Source organism: Coenobita brevimanus, chromosome 98 (assembly GCF_032717465.1).
Source record: "Coenobita brevimanus isolate Jiangsu-jjx chromosome 98, ASM3271746v2, whole genome shotgun sequence".
NCBI classification, from domain to species: Eukaryota; Metazoa; Arthropoda; class Malacostraca; order Decapoda; family Coenobitidae; genus Coenobita; species Coenobita brevimanus.
The window spans coordinates 4,887,501-4,905,000 of record NC_137051.1 but is presented as its reverse complement, the minus strand read 5'-3'; the positions used below and the strand labels follow the sequence as shown (position 1 = coordinate 4,905,000).

Sequence of the window (17,500 nt, the reverse complement as noted above, 5' to 3'; positions counted from 1 at the left end):
CGCACTGTATACAAAGACTTGGTTGAGTGATTATTATTATTATTATTTATTTTTTTTTGAGAGTACAGATGTGTCTGGAATTTCCCGTTTTTTACTTCAGTCAAAATATATGGAAACTTTTTTGAACTCTGAGTCAAGAAGCGCCTGTTCTTTCTTCAGTCACATAAGACAGACAATGTTTTGGAGCATAATTTTGAGTCCAAGATTTTACATTTACATTCCGGTAAATGGGTGGAGCATGTTTGGTGGGTCTTCAACGTCACATTCCCTAAAGTACAGTATATTTCATGAAGTTTTTTTTTTTTTTTTTTTTCGACTATATTCAATTGCAATGATTTTATGTGGCAATGTATGTGTTTTAAGCGGACATGCATTATCCCCTCTAAAGGTATTCCTGTTGGATCTATTTGTAACGTGTTCACATCACGATAATTCTGTTAGCGATATAACTCTCAACGATGCAACCTATACTGTTTAGCGAGGGGGACCGTAGACAAACTCCCTCCAGCCTAAGTTTTCAATATGTTCGCTTGGTTGTACTTTAACGTTCATTTATGCAGCTGCCAAACACTTCCCAACCAAACCAGGGTGAAAATTGAAGTGAAGAAATATCACCAATCAAAATTAATTCCGGTATCAAATGCTTGCTGTGGAGATTTCCTTACTGTAAAAATTCACTTCCACTTGATGTCGCTGTTTATATTTCATTCTTGCTACCGGGTATCTTCAATTTTATTTAGTTTACCAGGCATTTACAATCGGAGGGGATACAAATAGTCTTCTTTAACCCCGCTGCTGCAAGAAATCTCCCTCAGTTTAAATAAAATGATGTTGGGGCGGCAGAATTACAGTACAAACGACATCCTCTGGTTCCAGAAGTTAACGTGCTTTCTCATACTTTCTCAGGACACACGGGCCCGCCACCCCTCAGCGCACCGGGAGGAATAAGCAGTGCCATACCTCCCAGACCCACACGGCCACTGGGACCACTGGGACCACTCGGACCGGGGGCCACCACAGGACCATTCAGACCCCAGATTCCCCAGGCTGGCTTCCCCTTCAGCCCTCAGATTCCACCACCAGGCAGCGACCCCTTCAAGCCAGACCCATTCACTGGACCTGGAGGGATTAGCAGTGCCATTCCTCCCAGACCTGCTGACGCCCCAATTCCCCCACCCTTCTCAGCCCCAGGAGGGATCAGCAGCGCCATTCCTCCCAGACCCGCTGGCCCCCCAGGCCCCCCACCCTTCTCAGCCCCAGGAGGGATCAGCAGCGCCATTCCTCCCAGACCCGCTGGCCCCCCAGGTCCCCCACCCTTCTCAGCCCCAGGAGGGATCAGCAGCGCCATTCCTCCGCGACCAGCTGGCCCCCCAGGTCCTCCACCTCTCTCAGCCCCAGGAGGGATCAGCAGTGCCATTCCTCCCAGACCCCATGACCCCCCAGGTCCCCCACCCCTCTCAGCCCCAGGGGGTATTAGCGGTGCCATCCCCACTAGACCTCCTCCAACAGTCTTAGGACCCCTGGGACCAGGAGTAACTGGACCAGTCAGGCCTCAGATACCTGCCGCCGACGAGCCTTTCCTGCCCCCGCCAGGCACCGCTCCAGGTGGTATCGTGAGCGCCTTCAGGCCTCCCCGCCCCCCCGTGCCCTCTGACGTGATCCCCATCCTGGTGGACGAGCGAGACGGGCCGCACCCCGATGGCTCCTACAGCTTCAACTTCGAGACCGGCAACGGGATCCGGCGGTACGAACAGGGCACGCCGATCCAGCCCTCAGGAGCCGTGGCCATGCAAGGAGGATGGTCGTGAGTATTACCGTGTTTCAGTAGCCGTGGCACAGATTGCATATGCAACACGTAATTTTATTTGCTTGTCTAAGTAGCCACACGTATTGAATGATCGACACATTATTTTACCTGATTTCCCTTCACCTGTATAACATCCAACATTCACATATTAAACCACTTTTGGAAACCACGAACAGTACTGCCTAATACTACACGATTTTTTTTTTCTGTTTAACAACTGGGCGGCGGGAAGCGTCGCTGTGCTGAGTAGTGCAAAATCGTCTGACGGTAGCTAGTGTCAAATCGTCTGGAGTTATAGGGTGAAATACTGAAGTCAACCACTGTCATTCTTAATCTGTTCACAATACCAATACTTACATAGGTTAATACATGATCGTGCACGGTTTCTGCTTACACTCACATTTTCAGCACGCAAGTTCTCCCTACTAATGCATGATTTTCCTCGATTTCTGACTTAGTGAACAACATCTAGGTTTCACACGTTACCTAATTACGCATAGATTTTCATGACCTCTAATTAAATACGGTTTCCAGTGGCCATTTTTTAACGATAATAATTAAAGTTTCATTCACCTTTTCTTCATTTACCCATATGTTGCAAATTTGGCCTCACCTCTGTTTTCATTTAAAATCTTCAGTATCCACATAATGAGTGATTTTACATGATTTTTTTTTTTTTATATTTCCGACTGCATGCGTAATTTTCAAGTCTTTGCCTATCATTTAACTCTTCAGTACGATGACGCCACTTCTTCTTTCGATCTTAATACCGCCAGACGATTTTATCCAGCACAGGAGAGATTTTCGAGCCAAATGTTTTCCCTTCATTCCTACACTGAAATAAATAAATAAATAAATAAATAAATAAATAAGAATAAAATAATAAAAATAAATAAATAAGAGCTCGTTGGGTTAATAAGGCTAATTTTTCTTTTTCTTTTTTGTTTATATTTCGTCTTCTTTCAAAATTATCCATTATCAATATGGCACTCAATTTTGCATCACTGTTCGGTATGGTCATGCAATCTCCAACCTGTAATCATGCACCTTTTACCTGTTTATATACCTGTCCATGAATCGAGCCTTACTTTTACCTTAACAATTTCCAATAAGTTGTTAATTTTTACAAGATTTTCCCTTAATTTTTGGGTCCTGTTTTTCTTTTTATCAGAGATGTGTTTAAGTTTAACCTCTCTCTCTGTCTCAGTCTCTCTCCGTCTCAAACTCTCTCCCTCTCTCTCTCTCCCTCTCCCTCTCTCTCACGTTTACATGAATTTTCTCTCTCTCAGCATCCTTCGTTTCAACCTCTCTCTCTCTCTCTCAAATTACGTCATGAGATTCGAGAGGTTACCATCCCCATTTTCAACATTACTTATCTTGCATGACTTTTTTTTTTTCCTTTTTCTCATGCAAATCCTCAACCATTCTACGTACATACCATTTACTCTCTCTCTCTCTCTCTCTCTCAAAATTTTACATCACCCTTCCCTTTCACTACCTCTACCTCATTCTCCTTCTTCCTCTCCCCTTTCTCTCCCTCCATCTCCGTCTGTCTGTCTCTCTCTCTGTCTCTCTCTCTCTCTCTCTCTCTTAATACGGCGTGATTATAGCTCAAGTTAAAGCAAGACGCAGCGAACAAAATGGCTGACATGCTTTAGTGTGGCAAGATATTTATAGCTCTTGGTCCCCCTGCTAGAGCGAGAGGTGAGCCAGGCAAAGAGAGTGAAAGTGAGAAAGTGGGAGCGAGGGAGGGAGAGAGAGAGAGAGTGGGAGGAGGGGGCAAAGGGAAGGGGGAGGTGGTGACGACTGTGGGTGAGAAAGAGTGTGGGAGGATGGCGGGGAATGAGAGAGAGAGAGAGAGAGAGGGAGAGAGAGAGAGAGAGAGAGAGAGAGGGAGAGATTATACGATGCCTCTTGTTATTCAATTAACTTCCCTCACCTTTGCACTCCTATGCAGTCTTGGATGAGGACAGAAACAGCCTCTCTCTCTCTCTCTCTCTCTCTCTCTCTCTCTCTCTCCAACAGCAATAAGAGTAAAAGGTGCCTAGCCGCCCAAAAGTTAACTGTAGTCACGTTCCTCTCCCCTCTCCCCTTCCTTCCCTTCACCATCCTCCTCCCCTTCCCCTCCCCCTCACCTCGACCATTTACACTAACGCCTATCGACTGCAGGTGTAATTAAGGCAGGTAATCAGGCTTTCCTCATTATTAATCTTCTCCTGTGAATACGACTCGCAACAGTAGAATTTACAATCAGGTCCCTAATTTTAATGCTGAAAGGAAAGGGAAAAGGGGGAAACTACATTTGTTAAACAGTCTGACCGGCGTAAGAATACTATGAGATCTTTACTGACTTACACACACACACACACACACACACACACACACACACACACACACACACACAATCTTCACTTCCCCCGTGCCCACCTCCTGCCACCAGCCCTCACACCCCTGCCACACCTCTACCACCCTCTCTATCCCACATCCCCTCCCAAAATGCCATCACCCCACTCCCCATCACACCATCACTGCCATCCTCCACCACCCACCACCCCCATCTTCTGCGGAGCCTCCTATGGTGCCCCTGTTAACTGGGTGGAGAGATGCAAATGCGGTGTCCATCTGGGAACCAAACATCCACACAAATCATCGGTTTACTGTATGGGACACAGCACCCCCATCATTACCCTCATTTCCCCTGCCACTTCCCCCAAACACTTCCACCCCCACCGCAATATCGCCTACACTTCTCTGCACCCCTACCACAACCACACCTACCACTCCATCCCTCCACCCCCACCACGGTCTCACCTTCCCCCCCATCCCTCCATCCCTACCACAGTCTCATCTTCCCCCCATCCCTCCACCCCTACCACAACCTCACCTACGCCCCCTATCCCTCTACCCCACCACAACCTCACCTTCCCCCCCATCCCTCCACCCCCACCACAGTCTCACCTTCCCCCCATCCCTCCATCCCCACCACAGTCTCACCTTCCCCCCATCCCTCCACCCCTACCACAACCACACCTACCACTCCATCCCTCCACCCCCACCACGGTCTCACCTTCCCCCCCATCCCTCCATCCCTACCACAGTCTCATCTTCCCCCCATCCCTCCACCCCAACCACAGTCTCACCTTCCCCCCATCCCTCCAGCCCTAACACATCCTCACCTCCGCCCCCTATCCCTCCACCCCCACCACAACCTCACCTTCTCCCCCCATCCCTCCACCCCAACCACAGTCTCACCTTCCCCCCCATCCCTCCACCCCTACCACAACCTCACCTACCCCCCCATCCCTCCACCCCTACCACAACCTCACCTTCCCCCCCATCCCTCCACCCCCACCACAGTCTCACCTTCCCCCCATCCCTCCATCCCCACCACGGTCTCACCTTCCCCCCATCCCTCCACCCCTACCACAACCTCACCTACGCCACCTATCCTTCCACCCCACCACAACCTCACCTACGCCCCCTATCCCTCCACCCCACCACAACCTCACCTACGCCCCCTATCCCTCCACCCCAACCACAGTCTCACCTACTCCCCCTCATCCCTCCACCCCACCACAACCATCATCATCATTCTCTTCACACCAACACTCAGTAATGGCCGGCACCAAACAAGCAGTTATCTCCTCTCAGCTCTTAAGTGGACGACCAAACCTGTGGCCAATAACTGCTTGTGTACCCCTATTATTGGCACACACACACACACACACACACACACACACACACACACACATACACACAAGAAAAACAAGGAGTATATCACTGATGGGTCTGAAACATGCGGCAGTCTATTTTTGGCATCCCCTCCTCTCTCTCTCTCTCCTCTCTCACTCTCTCTCTCTCTCTCCCTCTCTCTCAAGGAACAGACAGACGGCTTCTCAAGACCGTCCGATTTGCAGCTTCTAAACTCGGAACATACATATCGAGAGACCAATACACTTACCACTGAGACAATGCAGTTTTCCTCTAACACACCCACACACACACACACACACACACACACACACACACATGCAAATACATACACATACATATACCTACACATGCAAATACCTACCAACCTACACACACACACACACACACACACACACACACACACACACACAAACATCCCCACAACTTAATTGATTTCCTCAATCCTCGTTATCATCCCACCAAATACAACCCCCACCACCCACGCACATCTCCCCAGCCTCCTTCCTCCTCCCCAGCCCCTTCGCGACCCGTCAAGTAAAAGTTTCCCGGCTCACGTGAACACAGCCGGGGTCAGGGGTCAATGCCTGGGGGAGCTATGACCTCGATCGACACGGGTATTACCACTGGGAGGGGGGAGGGAGAGAGGGGTCACAGGGGAGAGGGAGGTGGTGGGGGTCAGGGGGAATGGGGAAGGGGGGGATCTTGTGGGAATAGGGAGGGGGTAAAGGGGTGGGGGTCAAGGGGTGAGGGGCCGGGGGGGGTGAGGTGGGATAACGTTTAATAACACAGGAGTCCCCCATCACGACAAACCCGTAAGACAACAGGACATTCACTCAACGGCAAATCTTTCTTGTTTTACGGTCCTTTCACTGCTGTATTTTCACTCAGAGTCTATATTCACCATTCATTACAAGCCTCCGAGGAACCTCGTCGCTGAAGGCCAAGCGGGAATGAATACTAATAAAGCAGAGTGACATACAAGCACCGTCTGATATACTGGCACAGATATAACGCGCGATAATATAATAGTCTACCATCAAAACAAGACGAGATTTTTTTTTTTTTCTTTTATAACACAACTTTTTCCATTTTCTCTTTTTCTGTTTCCTTCATTCAGTTAACCTTTTCAATTCGGCGACATATTCTTCATCTTATTACTGCATCTTCATCGTTATTCATCTTTGGCCGGGCTTTTCAAACTAGAGAGGTTAAATAATCGACTTAATCAACCCCTTCCCGTCTCGGTTCACCCTAGACTGAATAAAAACGTAATCTGCTAGAGAGAATAAATGTGAAAAAGTTAATGGATTGAAAGGGTTAGATATTTTTTCCCTTTTTATTTTTTATTATTATTATTATTTTTTTTTTACTTTCCTCCCTGCGGTTAACTTAGGATCTAATTAAGCTGGTTCAAGGTAGCGCCAGGTGAGACGACTCCGGAAGACGTTTATACTCCAATCCCTTCCTTCCGGCCAATTAACCTACACCTTACCGTTACCTCTGCATCACCCTGCCAGTAAAGTATGAGTACCTGGTAACGTAACAGTTCCTGGTAACGCCTAGTAACGTAACTGTCCGCCTTGTCACTCTAGAAGATGGAATGAGCAAGTTACGAGTTTACTATTTTTATTATTCGTGCCAATACACACACACACACACACACACACACACACACACACACACACACACACACGCACTGAAGAGGAGAGTGAAGGTTACATTTCGCTCTTCGTCAAAAAAAGGCAGAAAATAATACTCACGAAATGGAAAAATTATATACAAAAAACGTCCTCAGTCTGCAGAGGTTACAAAATACGTCCTCGGTCTCAAGGGGTTAACAGGAAGGTGATTTTCTTTCTTTTCCACTTTCCATTAGGCAAAGAGAGAGAGAGAGAGAGAGAGAAATGACATAATCACACTGAAAAGGTAAAGCCACAGGAAGCGACGGAGACGATACGAAGCTAACGTCATTACAACCTTCCCCTACCACTAAACCAAACCATCCCACAATTACAACTACCTCAGGGTTGGTGACATCCTGAGTACGCCGCCGTTAGTGCACTGGTAACGCGTTTGGCAGTAACTAGACAAGATGACATTGAGGTAACGGAGAGGTAACATTTTCTCATCAACAAAACACACTCAATTTTTTTTACGTCATCCTAAGTACCCTGTCGTTAATGCACTGGTAACGCAATGGTAACGCTTTCGGCGGTAACTCAGGAAGATGGCATTGAGGTAACGGCGAGGTAATATTTTCCCATCAACAAAACGCACGTATCTTTTTTTTTACGTCAGTCTCCACGCTATTGATAACGTCCTTAGTAACGTTATTTTACTGGTAACGTTTTAAGCCTTATTTATAGAAGATGGCACTGAATTAACATTTGCCTTTATTTTTCTCATCAATATATCACAGTCTATTATCTTTACCCCGTTAATAAGAAGTATCGAGTAGAAATAAATATCATGTATCAGTATTTCTCTACGAACATTAAATATTTACTTTTGGTCATATGAGATAAGGTATTGAAGTAGCGGAAATATGACGCTTTACCCACAAGAGGCCAATTTTAGACCAAGTTAGCGTAAAAAAGAGTACAGTGACGACTTCGATCTTACCTACATCTAAAACCATTCAACCACGTCGCTTTCCCATCCACGTACCATCTTTTCCAATCATTTTAACCTTTCACAAGCCCTTATGTCAGGTTATCCCACTGCCAACACCCGTATTTCACTGCCAACACCCGTATTCCTCTACCAACACCCGTATTCCACTACCAACACCCGTATTCCACTGCCAACACCCGTATTCCACTGCCAACACCCGTATTCCACTGCCAACACCCGTATTCCACTGCCAACACCCGTATTCCTCTGCCAACACCCGTGCCCCTGCCTGAGGACATTAAGGTAACGGGTGTGTAATTTTCTGTCGTCAACGTAGCGGCCAGCCTTGCATTATGGCCGTCAACATAACACCTCCTGGTCATGCCCCTCACGCACGCATCACACACTCACATAACGGAAACAACTTTTTTTACTCTACAACCCTTTCCTTTTCAGTAATGTCAGGTAAATTCAGTATCACCTTCTGTCATTTTCCATTATCAAGTATTTCCCACGCTGAGCAAACGGATTTTTATTTTATTTTTTTCTATTTTTTGTCGTACTCAGGAAACTTTACCATTTTCTGGCTGCAAGACTATTACATAAACTGTGCACGCGGAAAAGAAGGAACCAAAGACTGACTGTAAACCCTGCCTCTTCTAGAAAAAGTATATATACAAAAGATCCATTCGTTTCGACAGCCCTTGACAGCTTGCATAAGGCTGGAGATCGTAGGAAGTGGGAAAGATATGCAAGGGGAAAACAGCTCTAGAGTCGACCGGTTGTGAGGTATCATAGCCTGAACACGAAATCTACACACACACACACACACACACACACACACACACACACGACTCCTTGTAAACCGTGGAACATTATCTCGTAAATATACACAGACTACCGTAACCCCAAAAACGTGACGCTTGAGTTGTTTATTCTGTCAGCGTAGCATTTTTCAGGTATTTACAGAATCAACACGTTATTCAAGCTGACGTGGTGTGTGTGTGTGTGTGTGTGTGTGTGTGTGTGTGTGAGAGAGAGAGAGAGAGAGAGAGAGAGAGAGAGATAAAGATCCATCTAACAAGCATCACACACCATCATTAACGTCAACCATACTATTATATCTGGTCATGAAATTTCTCTCTCTCTCTCTCTCTCTCTCTCACACACACACACACACACACACACACAAGATACTGAAGTATCAGCATATTTTTCTCAAAAACCGCTAGTATCGTACATACCATCCCACCTTAACTTGGCCTAGATATTCGTCCCATCGCAGTTCACTTCATATACCTGTCATATAAAAACAATGCTACGGCTCCGCATCCTTCCCACAGCACATCTTCGTGACTAGCATCATAGGCCAGTGTTAAGTTACTGCTACAACTCAGCATTCAAGCCGGAGGGACGGTAATTTTAGGCCAAGTTAAAATAAAAGGAGTACAGGAAATATCAAAATCGCGGAAACTTCACCCAGATGAAAGGACGCTGAACTAACGGCTATTTTTCCCGCCATCCTTCCATAAATTTGAATATAATACAAATCCAGCGAGTGTTCTAGATATTCCTTTACTGATCACGACTCTGTAATAACAGATCAGAATTGAGATGGTATTTCTGCGTCTGGTATTTCTTGCACGCCGCCACCGAAAGGCCAAGAGTGCATACCTCCCTGTTTTCGTGATCATGGAAACTGGATTGCATGAGACGAACGGGCAATTATTATTCGTTAACTGCCTATAATTTTACCAAGGTCCACGCAACAGCCCTCTCTGTAGTTCATCATTTATCGTGAAATTCGTCAGTAAAAATAAATTCCTGATTTTATTTTATCGTATTTTTATCAAGGTCAACGAAACAGTCTCATTATTTTATTTAATCGTTAAGCTTTTCTCGTATCGTGAAATTTGCCTGTATAAATCATTTCCTGCATTTGCTTGGTCATTAAATGCAAACTGCTTTACATGATTAGGCTACCATTACGCGCTAACAGCCTTCCCCATTACCGCCAAACCAACGCAGTATTTCAATTAACTCAGTGTATCCTGCCATCGTTGAATCTATCGCTTAATATTCGTTCTTGCTTTTGTTAACGATTACGAAAGCACTTAAAACATTATAAAGCTATTGTTACCTCAAAATTCGTTAAATTCTTCATGTCGGTAATATCAGCGTGAAAAACAAAAGTTAAAATCCTTCTTGTTTTCTCTACCGATCAAGAAAATGTATTGTAAGAGGTGACTAGGCTATTATTACACGTCTTCTGCCTACATTAAAGACATCACGGTATTTCACTGAACCTGCGCATCGTAAGTATTATCACGAAGTCTGTGCGTTAAAATCCCTTCCTGTTTTCGTTAACGCTCACGAAACGGAATTATGAGGCGTGACGCGACCATCATTACAGGCTAACTGCCGAAAATTTAACCAAGGTCTGAAGGCATAAACATTTCGATATTTATTTGCTTCAACTGTCCTAAACATTATCGTGAAATTTGTCTCTTAAAATCTCTTCTTGAATTTATCACGTAACCACTGCAAGATCTAATTAGGCTATGATTACACGTTAACACTCTTTATTATCACTACCAACACACTATTTCACTAACTTTGTCCATTAAAATCGTTAAAAATTTGTACGAGTATGTTCAAAACGTCTTCTTGCTTTAAAAATATCTTCTTGCTTTCGTCAATTTCAAAATTCAACAGCAAGATATGAACTCCTAGGTTTACTGTCAATATTCATTTTCTTATAATTTGACTCAAGTGGCGTATTCCAGACCTCATCGTGAAATTTGTCAATGATTATCGCTTTGCATAAATTTACGATCACAAAACGGTATTGTTCGACATTGAGTAGGCTATAATTTACAGGTTATTGCCTTCTCTATATAGCTATCTCAATATTTGACAAACTGCCTATCGTAAAATAAGTACTGCATGATCGCAGTTTATCTCTCTCATCCCTTGCGATATTTAACGATCACGAAACATAAATAAAAGACATCATTTGGGTATTAACTCGAGACTACTGATTCTTATATTACCCCATTTCTCCATGCTCACCTTATCGTAAAATCAGACGTTAAAATTTACCTGAATACCGTACGACTCAATGTAGCAATTTTCCTGAGCCTCCCCACCCTTGCCTAAAGATGGGAAAATAAAGAAAATGAGATTCCCTGCGTTACGTCACCCTCCCGCCCTCCCTAACATCACTACGCCCCACATCTCTACACTTCCGCGTCTCACAAACATCCTGGTACCGCATTCACGAACTTTCCTGGGCGTAAGTTGTGTATAAAAATCGCTCGTTTATAATTTTATCTTCACTTGTAAACCTACTAAACGCTTGGCAATCAAACAGGTAAATAACATTGTTTGTTTACATTCGTATCTTCACCCACATCCAAACGCCACACGACCAGACTAAATGTGAAAGTGAAAATATGCAACTATAAGGTGATTTTGACTTGGTTATCGCAAGAATTGGCTCAGAATCTTCATGAATACTTAGCCTGGTCCTTCAAATCGCTCCATAGCCTTGCGTGAACGTTGTCTGCATGTCGCCATAACTCATGCAGCGGCTAATATCACCACCACGACCCTCTTACAGCATACCGGTACTTCTCTCTTACGCCATACTTCCTCACAACACCGCTTTAACCTAACAATATCTTATCTCTTATCTCACTATACCTCAAGCAAACAGTTCATCTTCTCGACAGGCCCCTTTACCTCACTATATCACGTAGAAAATTTAGTTCACTGTCTCGAAGCTTCCTCACAACACTGCTTCCGTCGTACAGCAGTCATTTCAGTTCCCCATATCACGAATTCATAATGTTTGATTCCTGAAGATATTGTGGGAGAGGATGTGACGCCTGGTGGTCTGGCGGTACCGGAGCAGCATCTGAGTCGGAGTGGTGACCCTGTTTTACGTATCAGTGTTCGAATCCGCCAGAAGTGAATGGGGGCTTCTCTAATATATAAAATGCTACTAGAATCATAATTAACTTTCCTGTTTTTAAAAGGTTTACGGTAGTCTAGCCCCAGGTCCTACGCACCGAGGAGGATAGTTTGCTCTCTCTCTCTCTCTCTCTCTCTCTCTCTCAGACGACCTTCCCTCCTTCCAACTTTCAAGAATAATACTTTCACTGCCTCTTACAACTGCATTCCATTCCTCAAATTCCACATCACCGCTCAAACTATTTCCTTTCCTTTCAGTTGTCCTTCCTCCCGTCGGAATATCACTTTTACAGCAGCTTCAGTTACACCATCAGTAAAACCATTTCCTCCTGTTCCTCTTACTCCTTCTCATCATCATTATCACCGTCGTCATTGTTATCATACCTCTTATCCTTTCCCTTTAATAAGGTGGAATAGGTCGAGAATCTGAAAAAAATAAGGAGGAGGAGGAGGAGGAGGAGGAGGAGGAGGAGGAGGAGGAGGAGGAGGAGGAGGAAGAAGAAGAAGAAGAAGAAGAAGAGGAGGAGGAGGAGGAGGAGGAGGAGGAAGAAGAAGAAGAAGAAGAAGAAGAGGAGGAGGAGGAGGAGGAGGAGGAGGAGAAAGAAAGAGAATCGTTCTTTCTCTGTACCTTCAACTATTACTCAGTTTAAAAACCTATATTATTTTCATCTCCCACATCCCACATCACAGCACTGCCCACATCATCTCACTTTCTCAGCAAACTTCTCTCCTTCCTTTCTTCCTTCCTTCCACACCATCGCCTTTACAGTATCAAGCACCAACATTTCCACATCTAAATCTCATTATCTCCATCTAAATCCTTTCCCTTTCGCCTTTTACTGCATCTCCATATTAGACTGCACTATAACCCACATCCACACTACTAATTTTCCTCTTCAACATTTCCTTCATCTTAACCTACATACTCACCACCTACATGATCACGTAACAACAACAACAACATAATCTCTCTGCATCGCTAGCAAAACCACATCACTTTCTCTTAACAACCATCTTCCCTGTTCTATAAAATTTCGTTTCTATATTTCCCCTCGCATAGTATTTTCCAGACCCTTTTTCTTGCTTTTTATTTATTTATCTCCTTTTTATTACTTTTATTGCAACAAATCCAAATAAACATTTAAAAAATCCTTCCTCACATTCACCTTCCTCGACGGGAAAAAAAAAAAAAAAAAAAATCAAAAAAATCTTCCTCCCTCGCAGATTCACCTGAGCGACGCAAAAAATCTCAAAAAAAGGAAAAAAAAAGAATCATTACAAAAAAATCTCCTTCCTCCCTCGCAGATTCACCTTCCCAGACGGAACCCCGGCCGTCTTCAGGTTCGTGGCGGATGAGAATGGCTACCGCGTTGTGTCCGACCTGCTGCCCACCCCACCACCCCTGCCCGCCCACGCCATCCAGCAGATCCAGACCGCTCAGCAGCAGAAGAAGCCCTCCACCACCTTCGCCGCCCATACCATAGGGGTGTAGAGTTGTAAATGGAGCGAGGGTGTAAAGCTGTGACGCGGCTGGTGTAGATGGAGCGAGGGTGTGGAGCTGTGACGCGGCTGGAATGCCCTGTTCGTTTTCTGTTCATGTTTTGTTGCCGTTTTCTCTTTTTCGCTTCTGCAAATCCTGTTACATTTTTTTTTTCTTTTGTAGTCTGGCCAATATGATCTTTCCTTCAAATTCTACCTATGTCTTAACTTCTCTGGGCAATACTTCGATACTCTTTTCTCTTTTTTTTTCTTTTTTTTCTTTTTACGCCATCACGGGAGGCTGTTCTACCCGCAAAAGTCTTTTAAAAGATCACTTTGTTTTGCTTTCTCTGCTTTTGTTCGGCAGGCTGTCATTGTACTGTATATTTTTAAGTTCCAAAGTTCACAACATTTCCACCTTTATAGTATATGACAGTTTCATTTCTCTTTAGCTTTCTGACGCCCGATTCTCATTTTCTTTAGCTTTCCCCCATCTTCCTTGCCCAGTTCTCATTTTTTTTAACTTTCTTATCTTCATTGCCCATTTTCCCTTTTCTTGATCTGTCCTTGTTGTTGTTCCTAACGCGACTGAACGCTGTTTGTCCCACCTTCCACGCAGCCATCGTCCTCGGCTGTCAACCCCTCCAGGCGGACGATTTCGCCATTATTTTGTCCTTGCCACCGCCAGACGATTTTGTTAAGCTTTAAGGGAGACTTCAGAATTACAGTGAAGGGAGTAACGATGCGACACCTATTCTAATAATGGAGTTACAAATTCCCCTACTTTCCCCAATGAAAATAAAAATCCCTGAAGCTGAATACAATCGTCTGGAGAATATAATGCCAAATCCTCGGCCTGGAGGGGTAAGAGAGACGACGACTGCAACGACGATGACGACTAACCACTGCTAACGACTACGATGATGTTACCAAGAAGTAGGTTTAGATTGAATCGTTGGTGCCTTGTTATGGGTCGACAGGTCAAATGGGGCTCAAGTTTCTATCCCGATTTTAGAGGCTACGAGTCAAATAAATAAATAAATAAATAAATCCAATGCTCTCTTCGTGCCTGGATATTTTCACTCTGATCTGATTTTCAAGTTGGATAAATGTATAAACGAATATTTCAAACTAGTAGCCTAACATATATCCACTTCTCTTTATATGTCTTATTTTACGCTCTTTTCTATGCTTTTGAATTAAAGGAAAATGGGAAAAATTTGCACATTAAAGCATGTATTTGTACCTATTAACTAATTTGCCAGCGTCCCCAAAATTACAGTATAAATAAAAGTATGGAAAGAAGAATTTACAATAAGGAAAAAAAAAATATGGAAAAAAGTGTGACAATAAAAAATACCTGACATATAAAGAGAATTGAGTTATATCTAGTCTTTAAAAATTTCGTATCCCTCTGTACAAGTGATACAAACTTCTGTAGCCCACTGTACCACTGATCCTAATGTTTGTGTATATGACAACGGGGAGGGATTTATGATTTTACGATGATTCTCTCTCTCTCTCTCTCTCTCTCTCTCTCTCTCTCTCTCTGTCATTTATTTCTTCCAGGACAGACGAAGAGGAAAGACTATTGATTCTTTCCACTTTGTCTTGTCCTTCCTAAAACTCAAATTCTGAGCTACGAGAGGGAGAATGGTCAGTTCGTTTATAAATCTCAACCCCAAGCTTACTATTTTTTGTATTTATAGTCCATGCTATATGTATAAGTAGTTCCCAAATAAAAGGTTATTTTGCCAAATCCATTTTTTTTCCCCCTCGCCTTTCATAAATTTAAGAAACACACCTGCAAATTTCAACCCACACCTGACCCACACCCATCCTTCCCGCCACAAGCCACGCCAATATTACAGGAACCCCTGCAAGACGGTAAGCCCCTCCTAAGCCTGTCTGTCGGTGGCAGGAATAAAACAGCTAAAATGTGTGTCGTGGTCAAAAGGGTCAGTGGTGAAACTGTACCTAAATAAAATCGTCTGGTGACAGCAAATGTACTGGTAAGAAGGATTCATAGTAAATGATACGAAATTAGCTGTACCATATACATATATAGATAGATAGATAGATAGATAGATAGTTATAGAGATAGATCTATCTATCTATCTATCTATCTATCTATATATATATATATATATATATAGAGAGAGAGAGAGAGAGAGAGAGAGAGATCCATCCATCCATCATCCAATCCTACGTTGCCCCATGAGAAGCGTAGGAGCCCGGAGCTATATTATCTTTCAGTGATATATATATATATATATATATATATATATATATATATATATATATATATATATATCACTGAAAGATATATAACACTGCAAGTAAGTTTGGCCCTTTCTTTCAATAGTTAAATAGCCTAAAATGTCCGGCGATTTGAAAGACCTGGGTGTGGTGGTTTATGGCAGACATGGGATACACCCAGCAAACGTTTCCCCCGGCTACAATTCAACCGTCACTTTGCAAATCCAGGTCCCCTTTGCAATTGTAGGTGGAAACAGACTGGGGTAAAGAGGCTCACAGCCCAGTGTGATAGGCGGCAATACGGTGACAAAACAAACCGCTGTCTGCAATTGCGAAACATCGGGCTAAGGCGGCGAGAATACAAGACAGCTGCTCCATGAAGGCAAAAGAGCGTGGTAAAAGCTTAATGTGTGGAGGCTGCAGTGTATTATTACCTGCTGCTGTCAAAATTCTGGATAACCTGAATTAAAAAAAAAAAAATAGTCCATACTTTTAGCCCTACTGTATAATGTCTTCAATATATTTATTTACTTATTTACCGGTATATATCTAATTTTCTGAACTGAATGAAATGTGTGTAAAAATCTCTCCTAATCCTTAACCACGGTCACCATTTAAAATCATTTCGCGGCTGTCTCTGAACGAAATATACTCAGATTAATATAATACAGTATAAACCTCACTGGCAATCTACTTTCCACTTCTTCGTGATTAGGAAGGTTTTTGTTTTATATTCCTGTTACCGTCAGGCTATTTCTCTGTTTTGGGAAAGGAGTTATTGTACTTAGGGAGGGTTGTGTGTGTGTGTGTGTGTGTGTGTGTGTGTGTGTGTGTGTGTGTGTGTGTGTGTGTGTGTGTGTGTGTGTGTGTGTGTGTGTGTGTGTGTGTGAGAGAGAGAGAGAGAGAGAGAGAGAGAGAGAGAGAGAGAGAGAGAGAGAGAGACAGACAGACAGACAGACAGACAGACAGACACAGACAGCGTGAGAGAGAGAGAATATACAACTCAAACAAGCTATACAATCAAGGTCATTCACTCCCCTATACTTCCGGATAATCTACCTGAATCAAAAAAACATCCCACCTGAGCATTAATTTAACATAGCAAATATATACTCAGTTGTTTCTGACACGATTTGAGAGACTGTGAAGGGAACTCTTAACTTTACACTAAATAATACCTCTATATATATTGGTGATTCTAACCTACTAGATTTTTGTTCAGTTCAGCATCATCTCATTGGAATTTAATTTAGATTCCACAGCTGTACAGAGGTCACGGATTCTTATTATTTTTTTTTTTCTATCGATTTATCTCGTGGGATTAGAATGATCAATTATTTACACTAACCTTATAACTACAGTAAATACAGCCGTGGAATAAAATGTAAATGCATATACCAGTCAGTTATTATTTGTGTGAATATTGTAGTTCATAAAGTCTGTATCATAGAAATGCACAACGCAATAATGTAGTAAAAAATCTAAATACATTTAAACATTTATTCTACATGGAACTTGATATTCAGTTATTAAACCTGTATGGCCGCGTTTGCCTCTGTAAATTCACTTAATGTTTGAATTCTGGTTTGATGTTTATTAAATTTCCATCAGACATTTTGGTCTCGGCCAACTTAACCCAAGAAGTTCACAGTA

General features: G+C 43.4%; 1 protein-coding gene across 1 annotated transcript; it reads left to right on the top strand.

Moving 5' to 3' along the window:
- Window positions 1-238: 238 nt before the first annotated feature.
- LOC145414173 (uncharacterized) lies at window positions 239-13,601 on the top strand. Its single transcript, XM_080283738.1, has 3 exons — window positions 239-245; window positions 907-1,804; window positions 13,415-13,601. The coding sequence occupies exons 1-3, from the start codon at window positions 239-241 to the stop codon at window positions 13,599-13,601; spliced, it is 1,092 nt and encodes a 363-aa protein (XP_080139864.1).
- Window positions 13,602-17,500: the final 3,899 nt, after the last annotated feature.